The sequence below is a fragment of the Alternaria infectoria genome (genome assembly GCF_024043175.1).
Source record: "Alternaria infectoria strain BMP 0036 chromosome Unknown scaffold_1, whole genome shotgun sequence".
In the NCBI taxonomy this organism is placed as follows: domain Eukaryota; kingdom Fungi; phylum Ascomycota; class Dothideomycetes; order Pleosporales; family Pleosporaceae; genus Alternaria; species Alternaria infectoria.
The window spans coordinates 1647545-1661069 of NW_026250690.1; the positions used below are offsets into that span (position 1 = coordinate 1647545).

A 13525-nucleotide genomic window follows, 5' to 3' on the forward strand; every position below is an offset into this window, starting at 1 on the left:
GTTTTGGTGTCGGATGGTCGTGTGAGTCTCTGATGGTTGCGATGTCTTTTTCGAGAAGACAATGGGCTTGTGAGATTCCTGCTCTTATAAGCTATCGGCCACAGCATCATCGGTTTGTACCACATGAAAGAAATGCATCGTCTGATGTTTCCGGTGTAGATACGACTGCACATCCATTGGACAGATGTGGAGTTTGAAAATGTTTGTGTTCTTTGTCCTAATGCATGTACTGAGAGGAGTGTCCATCGTGGATGTGGCTTGTTAGGACTTTCGACGCCGTTGTACATTGTCTGAAAGTTTGCAGCTTTCCAACTGGTCGTTTGATTCGTCCTTCATGATTTTCAATCCCCCAACGATCTAGGACTGTAGGCTGCGTTTCCAGTGGCGCACTAGCGGTTTCCAAAGGTTTGTTTTACCATCAAAGTATGAATATGCTATGCCAAGCATCCCGCCGGCGAAGTGAGCCTAATGATGTTAGTAAGTCCCGTGGAGTCATGCGCGTTGAACTTACTGCGTGGCCAAAGTTCACGAAGCTGTAACCGCGAATGATGCCAACGAGATCGAAAAGAAGGATCGCAGGCAGTACATATTGCGCATCAAAGTGTACTGGAATGAACAATATCCCTATTCCAGCGTTCGGGTATTGCATGCAGAACACCCCTAAGATTCCAAAAAGTGCTCCTGATGCACCTCCGGACTTGATGAAGATCTCGGGGATGGGCCGTCGATGGAAAGGTATGCGGGTACTCCATGTCTGCCAGTGTTGAGCAAAGCCCGACAGCACACCTGCCGAGAGGAAGAACGACAACGTATGATATGGGCTACCCTCGAACAGTCGCGAGTATCCGACTGGTGCCATGAAATTGTTCAAGAAATACATGTTGACGAAAAAATGCAAAGCTCCAGCATGTACAAACATGGATGTGAATTGAGTGTAGTTGACGTTGCGAGCAGGTGTATGCCATAGTGCATCCCAGGCTTTAGGCACGAGAAAGCTGCTGAGATGAACACCGCTATTGGCCCCGATAAGTCCGTACGTGACTCGCGAAATGGGATCGAGACCGGTCCACGCTCCAGTTATGACTTCAGTTGGGGTCGGAGGTCCGCGTTGTGTTGTGTTCCATTGCGGTGCCTGAAACCACCCTCCACTAGATGTCGGCTTTGTTTTGAGCTCCCTCTTGGCCTCTAGATAGGCGAGACCGTAGAATATGCCGCAGGATACCGAAAGAGCCCATAGTGCGGGGCGCAGGTATCTAACCCTCCTAGGACTTTCAGGTGTTGCGTTTTCGGTAGTATGATCGATGGGCGGTGATACGTCTACCAAGACAGATGGTTGCTCGTGTGTAGGCTTTTGGGCATCATTCCTTTGCTGGTCACGAAGTACGCGATTTTTGGAAAGGTGGCGGAGTTGTGATACAGCAGGACGGAAGGTAGAAACCGCCGGCAACCGAGACGCGTAGCACGCGGGCCGCAATGATGACCCGGCAATCTTGGATGCAAACATGAGGCGCGAGTAACTGTTGCGCGTGGTTGAGATGTAGGGGCGATGACGCGAGGTTTGCATTTGGCATCGGGCCGACTAGCGTATGGTCCGTGCAAATCTGTCTCCTGGATCCCCGGCGTGCCGGTTCCCTCTGCCCTCTTCTACACCTGGGCATCAGCCTCCATCACCACTGGAACTTTGCAAATCAAGAGTGCACTCCTTCGCATAACAATCACATCTGCGTATCCGTAGCACCGCCTTATCTACCAACGCAAATGGACCGTGCATTCTGAGGAGCTTCCAAATTGGGATCCAGCAGTCGTTGTTGTTAACTTCGAGCTGCTCATAGGTCACGCAGCAGTATTTTACTGTGGCTCCCACAACACCATGCGCGCTGTGCAATGACTCTTCGCGAATGTTCGTTCGATCGACCAACCCAGGTGCTAGCATTACGCAGCGGATGAAGTTTGCGGTGCTACTCACGCAAGGTGTTTGAATCCATCCTCGGCGTTCGCAACATCCGCAGGGCACCCGTATTATATGGCTTCTATGAGTACGGAGACTGTGCGGCTTCATTTACATCATGTTGAGTTATACTTGAAGAGACGTGTTCAACACTTGTGAGCTTCTCCCGACGCCCAACGTCAGACACAGCTTGAGAGAAAGCAAAATGTGTAGATAATTTAACGAAGCATGTACCTTGGTTCGTTCACCACTGAACCAGAGGAACCACGAATCCTGAACCTCTCAAGTCGTATTGACAGCCCTGCCCATGGGATCTCATATACAGGTCATGTGTATTAATGCTGCACCACTTTCTCATTCACTTCTCCAGCTTCCAACAAACATTAGAGATTGGTGGCACGATCTACCCGCCTCAATATTCAACTCTATCCCACGCTTTCAACCCGAACAGAAAACCCCTGATTGTATCTCGACAATGCTCACTTCACTTCAGGCGACACTAGGTGATCAGTCTTACTCTAACGGACGGTCCTCTACAAGCTCCTCAAGTGCAGATATAGCCACTGTCTATAATTCTCCAGCGAAGGTGCGCACTAAAGTCCCGAACACCAACGACATCGAAGTTCGAGTGGGTAAACCACCCTATGCGCGCTTTATCCATATCCCTGGCTCGGCCCTGAAGGCATGCCCAGTACTGCGCGCGCGTCTCGTACAGGGATGCAGGATTATGAATACCGACGCCGATGTCTTTGAGATCATCTTGGACTACTTGGGCAGCAGCAGTCTGATACGGCGACTGCGACCAAGCGCAAAAATCCCACTAAAGCAGCTCACAGGTAGCTGTGACACGATGCTTAAGCTGGCCAAGGCGTGGTGCCTCGCAGATATGATCGACGATGTGCGATTACAAAACAAGCTTGTAGATACTTATCGCGCATTCTACCTTGAGCTGCTGAACGCTCACGCCCAAATACCCCTAGAACACGAACCCTTCATATATTTGGAGGACCACATTGGCACTCACACGAAAATCGAAAAGTTCATGATAGACTTCTTCGCCGGACTCACTCGGCACACGGGCGACTTCAGCGCTGAGGAACTCCTCCCATTCCGACATGACGTTGCGCAGTCTCTAAAGCTGCGACGTGCGCAGTTGGTGGTCCTGAGACTTTCTGATGATATGATTGCTACCGGCAATGCATGCTTCAATGTCAGTAAATTGGACACGACAAAGCATGCGTCTCTACATGTCACAATGCCGATCAAGGTTTCCTCAAGTACGGATCTCAGCTCTTCATCATCAAAGCGCAGCTGCTCAACGTCTATGTCGTCGTCCTCGGTATCTCCTCACATAACACCAAGAGCTCCTATATCAGTCAGCTCGCTCATATGTGGCCGTGGACATCGGATGCGCCTGCCACTTCCAGGGACCACGAGCTTGACCGGAAGGTCCGAGGTTATGGGGTCTCGTACGCTGAGAAGTGCGTTACAGCCAAATTTTGGCGCTGCTCTTGGACCTTCTCATACACGGTCGGTGTCTCTAATGACTTCACCTCCCAGTCGGGCGTCCTTCGCGGAATACCGACCTATCGCCAGACGTCGAGAGACCGTCTTTGGGTCAGACGATGATTCATCAGACGAAGATACAGTTTGTGATCTGTTTCCTCCCAAATTACCGCCGCTACCACGCAGCGTCAAAGAGTTATTCGAGACTAGCGTAACAACAGATGCATGATGAATTTGGGAGCTACCGCTTGTGAACCGTTTCGAGAAATGTTGTTAGCATATTCAAGCCTGCTGAACACGAGCTACGCTTTCAGATGGGTCAATACAATGTTCTGCAGTTGTCGCAGCTTCTCCCCCTGTACTTCGCAAGGATTCTCGTACAGTACGCATAGTTGAGGCTAGGGAATGAACGACGATTAATATGCCTATAAGTGATAAATCTATGGATTTGATAAAGTCTCTGTCTACACCGTGTGATGATCGCCAGTGGAAGAGCCTTCATTTTGGAATTGTTATGCAATTTTAACAGCCAACTGCATCGCTGCCCGCGCTGCGCCAACACCTAGTACTAGGCGCTCACCACCAACTCTTACGATTGCTTTCCGACCGCTGCCGCAGGAACAGATGTAGGCACATTCTGGCTGCTTGAGCTGCTGACATTCGCCTCGTAGTGGTTCTGGTCCATGATGCTCCAGTCGCCAATCTGCTCACCGCCAAATTGATCATAGTCCAGACCCATCATCTCAGCCTCAGAGGTGACACGAAGATGCATGCCAGGAATGAACTTCAGGATGTACAGAAGAATGCAGGAGACGACGAAAGAGTAGGAGGCGATGGCAACGATCTCGGCCAATTGGCGACCGATCTGAACGCCCACACCATCCATGCCACCGAGGCCGTCGTAGGGACCCATGCCGTCAAGGTCGTAGATCCAGGCTTGGCCGAAGATGCCGGTGAGGAATGAACCAACCATGCCACCGATTCCGTGGAGCTTGAAGACATCCATGCCCTCGTCGATCTTGATCCACTTGTCGACGTTCTGGCAAAGAGAACAGATGGCCGCAGTGAGAAAGCCGATCAGGGCAGCAATCCACACAGAAACATAACCCGCAGCGGGAGTGATACCAACAAGACCAGCGATGGCTCCAGAGCAAGCACCGACGACGGAAAAGTGACCCTTGGTACGGACGTACTCAACCGATACCCAACCAAGCACGCCAAAACTAGCGGCGGTGTTGGTGTTGAACGCCGCCAGCATAGAGCGGACTGTGCCATTGAGAGCACTACCTCCGTTGAAGCCGAACCAGCCGAACCAGATGAAGACAGTGCCTATGAAGACCAGTGTAGGGTTGTGAGCCTTTCCGTGAATCTTGTCACCCTTGTGTAGACGCTTGCCGAGGACGAAAGCGTATGCGAGGGCGGACCAGCCGGACGCGATGTGAACGGGACCTCCACCGGCAAAGTCAAGTGAAGGAAGGTTGAATAGCCAACCGTTTCTATAATCCAATTAGCTCGGTTCGATAAACATAATCGCGAGACTTACGCGTTCCATGTCCAGCATGCGATGGGGCAGTACACGATAGTCGCCCAGCAGAAGGCAAAGACCATTGAAGGTAGGATGCGACCGCGTTCAAATGATCCACCGACGACGAGCTGCACAGTGCATGCACAGAAGAGCATCTGATACAGGCAAAAGACGATCTCGGGCAAGAACGATGAGCCGGGAGATGGCGCAGACATGACGTTCTTGAGGCCAAAGTTATCCATGTTGCCAATAAACGGACTGGCAGTGCGAGAATACGCGAGCGTGTAGCCCCAGAACATCCATTGGAAGGTAACAACTCCCATGACTGCAAAAGACTGGAATAACATGGAGAGGGCCGACTTGCGACGAGAAAGACCAGAGTAGAGGAAGCCGATTCCAGGTATGATGAGGAACACAAGGAAGGCCATAATCATAAGGTAGATGTAGTGGAACTCCAGCCCTGTGTACTGAAGGTTGATATTCTCGACATCTGGATTGCCGCCATTGGGCTTCGCCGGATCGAACTCGGGCTACACAATTGTTATTCATGCTGCATGGCAGGTTGTCGTCCTAGCTGGGGATACTTACGGTGGGTGGTGGCTCCATGATTGAAGACATGTCGGTATATCGACCAGGACTGGGACCTCTGGGGTATTCTGGATAACAAGGACGGGATGGGCAGGGGCTCTCCAGGCTGATATATCTTCCCACCCGTTCTTTCACGCCATTCCGCCAATTTCAAGGGACCGAGATTGATGCGCCGTTGAGCCCCTGCTCGCCTTTGACGCCCACACATGCGAAGCTGCTGTGCCCCCAACGTCGAACATGGCCCGTCTTGGCAGCGATAAGCAGGGCGTTCCCAATCCCATAGTGATGGAGCCGAGCTTACAATGTGGAGCTTCTGGCTTGGGTGGCTGTATTTGGCCTGAGATTCGGTGCCGCGAAGGAATGCGAAGAAATCAAGCGCGCCGGACTGGATGTCTCAAAGGGCCAAGGACCCGTAAGCCACCGTCGCGCTTGTACCAAAGGGTGAGGTAAACTCTCAGGGTCTTGGTGGCTGATAAGAGACAGGATCAAAGCGGTATAGTCGCTTTGGCCTGAATGATAAGCCAGGATCGGGGGTGATTGGATAGGACGGGCAGCCTGCCGAAGGCCCTATGTATGAGAGTTTACGACATCGTCCTGTGTAACGCAATTTGGCGATAAGATGGGCGGATATTACCATCCTACTCTTGCGTGCTGCGGTGCAGCCGTTGCTGGCGGCTGATTTAATCCCGGTGGTGGTCCGTGTATCCGAACACTAGGTCCATGCCAACGCCGCGAGGCTGATCTACTACCAGGCTTCTCTTTTAATCAGTCCTTGAACTGTGCAAATACATCGGCGACCGTTGTGGTCCTTTACGAGAGCGTTGCAGCATCGGGCGTTGCGCGAACAATTCGCTCCTTCTCGAACAAGTGCCATGCATTCCAAGTGTCGCCATGTGCTGTGCCGCAAGGACGCGAGACCAGATGTACTGCACGGTTATTACCTGCTTCTCAAACCAACACGCGGTAAGGGGTACCTGCAGAGTTAAAACAGGCTGCTGGGTGCCGTTATTCATACACTATGGATAGCTGTGGCTCATCTACCAGAGAGCAACATATCCGGCCGCACTGAGCACTAGGGCGTCCTTGGCTACTTCTGCCGCAATACTATTTCCGTTTGATCGTACGATGATTAGATGTGCCTATTCTCATGTCGTCTCATGAGCTGCTGACATGTTTTGCTGTGAGTAGCAGGAGCCTTAGGATACGCATCAGCTCAGTCATCAGCATCAGCACCACCAAGGTCTCCTCTTGTAAGGATTTATAGAATCTGCCATAGTTTCCAGGTTCCTGCGAGCCAGTTTAATGAGCCAGCAATGTCCTTTCCTCGGCATGTATAGTTAAGCGCGCGCCGCGGCGTTCAAGGCGAAGAGGGCTACCCATCATGTGAAGATGCATACTGCCAAGTTCTACATGGCCTGCAATTTGTCTGCATAGTCGTCAGAGCATGCTGAATGCATTATGTGATGGTACATACGTTGCACGAGAAAGTGGCGCGTCCGTCAGCCTGCGCCGCTCGTTTTGATGCTAACAGCGTTGCAGGAAGCACATCAAGATACCTAGCCTAGTACGATATAATAAAGCGCGTAGAGATGATGACTGTACTGTCTTGTGTCGTGTTAGTGAGAGGGTAACGCTTCGGGTCGCTGCGCGGTTTTTGCCAAGAAGACCGAGGTAACTGGAGCTGTCGTCATTTGGTCACAACACCATCTCTCGCCCATCGTGAACCCACGAGCGCACCCACCATGTACGAGCAGACCGGACCGGACGGCACCCTCCGGAGAACATTCGAGATCTAGAGCACCGTCGACAGTCTCGATGCGACGCGCAGGATACAAGCTGGACACTACGACTTAGCGGACCAGAACCACTCTGCATCAACCACTGCGAGCCAACTCTACTGCTGGAGCCGGCTATCGCAATTACAACATGCATAACCATGGCGCGACACCCCGCAATGCTTTCCTCTTCACCCCTCCTCCAGGCAGCCTCCTCTCATGAGCTGCTTCTCCCGCTTCGCCCAACATCAACAGCAGGTGGGCAACCCCAATGTGGCCCTTCAATGAGAGCTCCCAGCTGCCTTCATCTGCTAGTAGCATTGGAAGACATGCGAGAGTGGATGCCTTAAGAGATGAGCTTCACGCTTTGACAGTACACGACGCGACAACCCTACCGCCAGGTCCCCTTTCGCCCGATACGGCCCTTCCTTCCTCTCCCGAGTCTCCTCCCACTCAGCCTTCGCCTCAAGCCCGAACCCTCGCAGTCATCGCAGACATACCAGGAATACATACAGCGATACTTGAGTCCGGGCCGCGGAGAAGGTCAGCTCATAGCAGTGGTGTCAGTGATGCACGGCGGTTTGGGTTATATCTCCCAAGCGCTACTGCGAGCGAGAACAACCTCGCGCTGCATCGACCTGGCCCATTCATGCTTCACGGCTTACATCAGCGCACTACCAGCCTCCCACTCGCTTCTTCAGCGGCAGCGGCAGCGCTTGAGCACGGCGTTCCATGTCGACCCCAAACATCCCCGCACCAATACGACGACGTGCCCAACCATGATCCGCCGCCAAAATACGTAGCATTCGATCCCTATCCCTTCTTCGGTGTCGAGCCAAGAACCCGTCGCCGGTCAACTATACAAATCATCGAGACCGTCTGCAAAGATGGGTTCAAGGCTACAACAGGCAAGGTGGGCAAGAGTGTCGTCAGGCACGTCGAGGATGTAGGCAAGATAGCGAAAGACGTGCCCAGCGCCTTGAAGGGGGCTCAGGTCAAATTGAGTTCGAAAAGAGCCAAGGGGAAACTTCGCTGGTTGGAAAAACGCAACTACCTGAGTGGGCAGGAGAGGCTTCTGACGCAAGCTCTCGTTGGTTGAGGCGCGATGTTCTCCTTGGTGAATAACCCCGGAGGCATATCATGTCTACGAGGGTCACCACGTGTGGGAGGATGGGAGATGAACGAAGAGCGCATGAAAGGTGCTCTCTGCACTTTTCAGTAAGTTCGCCGCAGCGGAGGGTACTTCGGCAAGACCGAGTGGATACCGTCGAGGGACTGTGTTGCGAACAATGGCTTCTGGATGATTGAATCGAAGCTATCTTCTCGTCAAGGCTATCGACACAATTCCTGGAAGCGTGCCGTAGACAGGGAACTTGATCTGTCAATCCGATCTCTCAATTTATCCCATCATCTCTACTACTCCAGGGCTGTAACCTGAAAACAATAACTGCCGCTCTTTCCATTGTCTTTTTCTATCCTAGTCTCCTCTACTCTCAACTCCATGTCTCCCATCTTTCGTTATATGCGTGTGCTGCAGGCAATGTTCTTCCATAACTCGACCTTGTTGCTGCCGAGTTTGCTTTCGTATGTGCCATCAATCGCCTGGCACAGGGTCAATTAGCTCAAATTATTTGCATGTCTGTAAAGAGCAGCAACTTTGGGTCCCGGGCGGCGTGTCGACGCGCTGCATAACGAAGCAGCACCCCTGTAGCGGTCTACCTTCTGACCGGCGGCCGTTCCCGAGCCCCCGGGCCACCCCAAACAACGCATAGCTAATCAGTTCGCGTCAGCTCGCGAAACGTGATACCTAAGTAGGTCGAAGTGCGTCTACAATCTCTACCGCCGTCATTCAAATTATTACGAAATTGCAAGCCGCGAGTTTCGAAGCCATCCTAGGACAAGATGCCGCCGGCCACCGAACACAACAAGTCTGGTGCTCCGAGAGTGAATGTCCGCAGCGCGATAGGCCTGCTACAAAGCTACCACACAGCCATCGACGGCAAAACGGATGCGGAAACGTTGAGCCTTGTCGACTACCTTCGACAAGGTCCAGATCTGCTTGATGTCAACGAACTGACTATAGGCGACGTGCACAAGCTAACAGGTCTCTATCGCGCAGCCGCACAGGAATACGATGGCTGTCTGAGTCGACCGTCCGATGAAGCACCGCTCGGGGTGACAAACAAGGCTCAGAAGAAAACAGATGCGGGCGGAAAACTGTCACCAGAGGCTGGACGACGACGACCACGCACCCAACAGGCAAGTACCGCAGGCTTTCGGGCAAGATCGTCATCCCCATTGCGAGAGAGTGAAGAGAAGATCGAGGTATCAGATGAATGGGCGCAGGAGTTCTCCCAAGTCGTACAGGAGAGCGTCATGGTTGATCAGCTACCGGGTGGCCTCACAGACGACCCGGCAGAAGACCCCGACGCGCAGTTCTCGGTGGGAAGGAGTTCAGCGAAGCGCCCGCAGCCAGAACTCCAGCCTCATCTGGAACAAGATCAATGCTCGATCTTCAGTTGTTGAAAACATCGAACATGCCCTTCAAGCTCACAAAGCTCCAGCAGATACTGCTATGATACTCGACATCATCCGCATAATCGCCGCGTTCGGACTGGTAAGTCACTGGCGACAAGAGCGGAGCGTTCTGGTGGCTTCTCCAATCACGTCTGGTCGTGATACAGATAGAATGGTGATATCTGGTCAACCCACTCCATCGGACCGGAACAGACAAAGGGTTCGCAACTGGAAGGCCACTAAACGAACACAAGGGTAGCATGGCAGCTATCCGGAACTCTAACGCAATGAGTCCTTGTACCTAGATAGTCTAAGACCTTGGCGAAGACCGGCTTCAACGGATACGAACGCTAAACGGAAGATCGGAACATCTGGCTACCTCACCTCATCATCAAAAGCGTACTCAGGCGACTAGAACTATACCCCGGATTTACTACTCCACTTGTAAGCCCCACACTTCCAAGATCGAAAAGATATCGGGGAACGGCACAGTGCCGAATACGCGATGGGTATTCTCAGCACTAGAAGTGGAATAATGTAATAGTCCAAGTTCATTACCTCAATGAGTTACATGAATGGAAGTGGCCTTGCATCGATCGATCGCGATGTCTTCCCAGTCAGCGCTGGGAAGCCAACATGGTCTGACATATTCGCTCCTTCTAGGTTTTAGCCTCTACGTGGAAAACGATGAGTAATTGGACATTATGCACTATCCGACTTAATTGCAGAGCCAATGCCAATCAAACAAACCGCTACTGCTAGACCGTGTGTATATTTGGACATACATACAGGCCTGGATTTGGCAGATCAGCCACGTCGTGGTAGCCTCTTGAGACCTGGGCAGCCAAGACGATCTACGGCTTTAGTATCAAACTATTAACTCCAGTACAGTGTCCAACGCTGAGATGTATTGCAGTCATGGAAGGGGGCTTACTGTGTCTGCGACGTTGACGTCAGATTTACTCAAGTACACTCCGCAACTTCGCGCGGCCGCAGTATTGACGCATGAGTTGATGAAGTAAAAGTGTAAGTAGTCTCCACGCGTATTAATGTATGCGCCAACGATAGTTCGTCGGTAGGCTGTAGTCTGGAGTGCGTACCTGTTGATCCGTCAGAATGGGTAATCGCCCACCAAGAGACCTATTAGATGCCGTGACGAGGGAAGGGGAAGCAGTGCCGACCCAGTCCGGCAATTCCATGTGTCATGCCGCCAAGGCACTACCCCGCGTATGGCTTTGTTCGCGTAGAGGAGCTTCACTCCTCAACCTCTCAAATAGCTCCTGTTCCTTTTTCCGATGGTGGCTTGGAAGATGGGCTCGCACATGGTGACCGAAAGCCCCGTATGCGATGTATGCAATTGCCCTAACCAACAGCATGGTGGGCCAAGGCAACTATACGAGGCAAATCAAGCTTCTGCTGCAGTCGTCACGACAAGCTCCCCAAGGCATCTCAAAATGAGTCGTGTGTATGCCTTGGAGTAAGCTCCGGACAATGAAGCAGTGCTGGGCAATACTTCCCTGCGTCGCGGTCACGACACTTGCTTCACCACCGTGCCAGTTGAGGGCGTTCATCAAGAACTTATGACTTCATCACGTTCGTATCGAGCTCGTTCGAGATGGGCTAATATGAATAGCTTCAGGACTGGAGTGCCATGACGGTACTTCGGCTATGTGGTGGAAGCCAACACTATGTTCTCCAAGACAGTAGGGCGTCTCCAACATCGAAAATCAATACTGTGAGACGTAATTGTGCAGGCAATTGCCTAGGAGAGGGTCAAGCCGTCAGAGCGAGACGGGGTAGCTCTATTACAGCCCAGGTATTTATATGAGAGAGATGAAGTACGCTGTTTCGACATCAGCTACCAAGCGGATATCTCTCGTTCATCTCGAACTGGTCGCAGCAGCTATCTACCGTTCATATCTCGTTCACTACAAACTCAGTCGTTTTAATCCCTTGGATTGACCATCATCATGCGCCTTACACAAGCCGCTGTCGTTGCCATCTTGGCCTTCACAGCCGCTGCAAAGCCCATCGCCGTCCGTGGTGATGATGTGAAAGCCCATGAGTACCAGAAGTGCTGTGAGCAGCGCGACAAGTACGATCATGGCAAGGTCTGCATTCCTCCCAAGGTGGAGGTACCCCACGTGCCCGAGCCTATAGAGGACGGCAAGCATCCCGACGAGCACTACCATGCCGAGCCGCCTAAGGGTGACGAGCACAAGAACGAAGAGCCGCCAAAGCCGAGCCCGGAGCACCCCGAAGCACCCAAAGAAGAGGGGGAGAAAGACGATCATGATGATGGCAGCTACAAGCCTCAACCCCCGAAGCCGGAACCAGAGCATCCAGCTCCAGAGGACGACAAAGATGACCACGATGACGGCAGCTACAAGCCTCACCCACCTATGCCGCAGCCAACGCATCCAACACCTCCGAAGGAGACGACGCATCCGGCGCCGCCTAGGGAAACGCATCCAGCTCCTCCAGCTCCCCCCAAAGAAACGCATCCAGCACCGCCCAAGGAAACACATCCAGCTCCTCCAGCTCCCCCCAAAGAAACGCATCCAGCACCGCCCAAGGAAACACATCCAGCTCCTCCAGCACCTCCCATGGAGACACATCCAGCACCGCCTAAGGAAACGCATCCAGCTCCTCCAGCACCTCCCATGGAGACACATCCAGCACCGCCCCAGGAGACGCATCCAGCACCGCCCCAGGAGACGCATCCAGCGCCTCCCAAAGAAGAGCACTTACCCCCATCGCCAAAGCCGGTCCCAGAGGCTGACCAACATGGGTATTACACCTTCGGCGAGGAGATTAGTCTGAAATGTGAGGGTGGCAAAATCGTAGTCAAGGGCCACAAGTACTAGATTTGTGCTGGGCGAGAATAATGACACAAATAGCACTCACCTTTTACCATCAAATTGTTGGCATAATACTATACCTGGAGCTGCTAACCATGTACTTGTCTCATGACGTCTATCATGTTTGTGTTGTGTGTTTCGACTACCGCCTTAATGTTGGTAGGTGGCGGCGAGACCGTTAATGATTCGAAGAAGCTTGAAGCATCCGCTTGCAAAGTTGATCAAGTTCGCCTGTTGTGATGTTGACCTTGAGGCGAGGATAATGGATCAAGTATCCAAGTCGACAGAGCAGCGTGTGTAATCTGCGATACCAGACGCGCGAGTGCACTTGCATCACGGGCAGAGAGAAATAGCTCCCAGATGCTCTTCAAGACCTCTGGAGACAAAGTCAAGACTCTACTGGCAGAGTTGGTCGCTTCGGCCGACGTGCACAAGGACGCCGCAGATGAAGCCCGCCTGAATAGGTGGAGCATGAGAACTCAAGGGGTGCCGCGAGACGAAGTTCGTGATGCCGCATGATCGATCGGGCAGAGACAGTCGGAAAAGTGGTGATGTTCGCCGCTGGAAGGCCTCGAGGCTGGCTGTGTGGCTGAGGCCAACGCGCCACTCACGCGTCTTTCGAACCTTTTCTTTGCTTGTTTGGTGGGCGACGAGAATGCGCAGAGTAAGCACGAGTACAGACGCGCTGCGTGTGTTAAGAATAGTGATATACCTCCTCTCCTGCGGGATGATGCATGTGTACCTTGGAAGAGTGTCGCGTGACAGTGGGATTTCCAGTGACGTAGGTCCGTGCGGACATCAAACA

The 13525-nt window shown here is 52.5% G+C and overlaps 3 protein-coding genes across 3 annotated transcripts; 2 read left to right on the plus strand and 1 right to left on the minus strand.

Moving 5' to 3' along the window:
• Window positions 1–4043: 4043 nt before the first annotated feature.
• J4E92_000572 (uncharacterized protein) lies at window positions 4044–5585 on the minus strand (the record flags this gene model as incomplete). The annotated part of the gene is made up of 3 exons (XM_051491987.1): window positions 4044–4950; window positions 4998–5509; window positions 5568–5585. 3 exons carry the CDS (start codon window positions 5583–5585, stop codon window positions 4044–4046), a joined length of 1437 nt encoding a protein of 478 aa, XP_051357499.1.
• Window positions 5586–9244: 3659 nt separating this feature from the next.
• J4E92_000573 (uncharacterized protein) lies at window positions 9245–9868 on the plus strand (the record flags this gene model as incomplete). The annotated part of the gene is made up of 1 exon (XM_051491988.1): window positions 9245–9868. The coding sequence occupies one exon, from the start codon at window positions 9245–9247 to the stop codon at window positions 9866–9868; it is 624 nt and encodes a 207-aa protein (XP_051357500.1).
• A 1961-nt stretch (window positions 9869–11829) lies between these two features.
• J4E92_000574 (uncharacterized protein) lies at window positions 11830–12726 on the plus strand (the record flags this gene model as incomplete). Its single annotated transcript, XM_051491989.1, has 1 exon — window positions 11830–12726. The coding sequence occupies one exon, from the start codon at window positions 11830–11832 to the stop codon at window positions 12724–12726; it is 897 nt and encodes a 298-aa protein (XP_051357501.1).
• Between the last annotated feature and the right edge of the window lie 799 nt (window positions 12727–13525).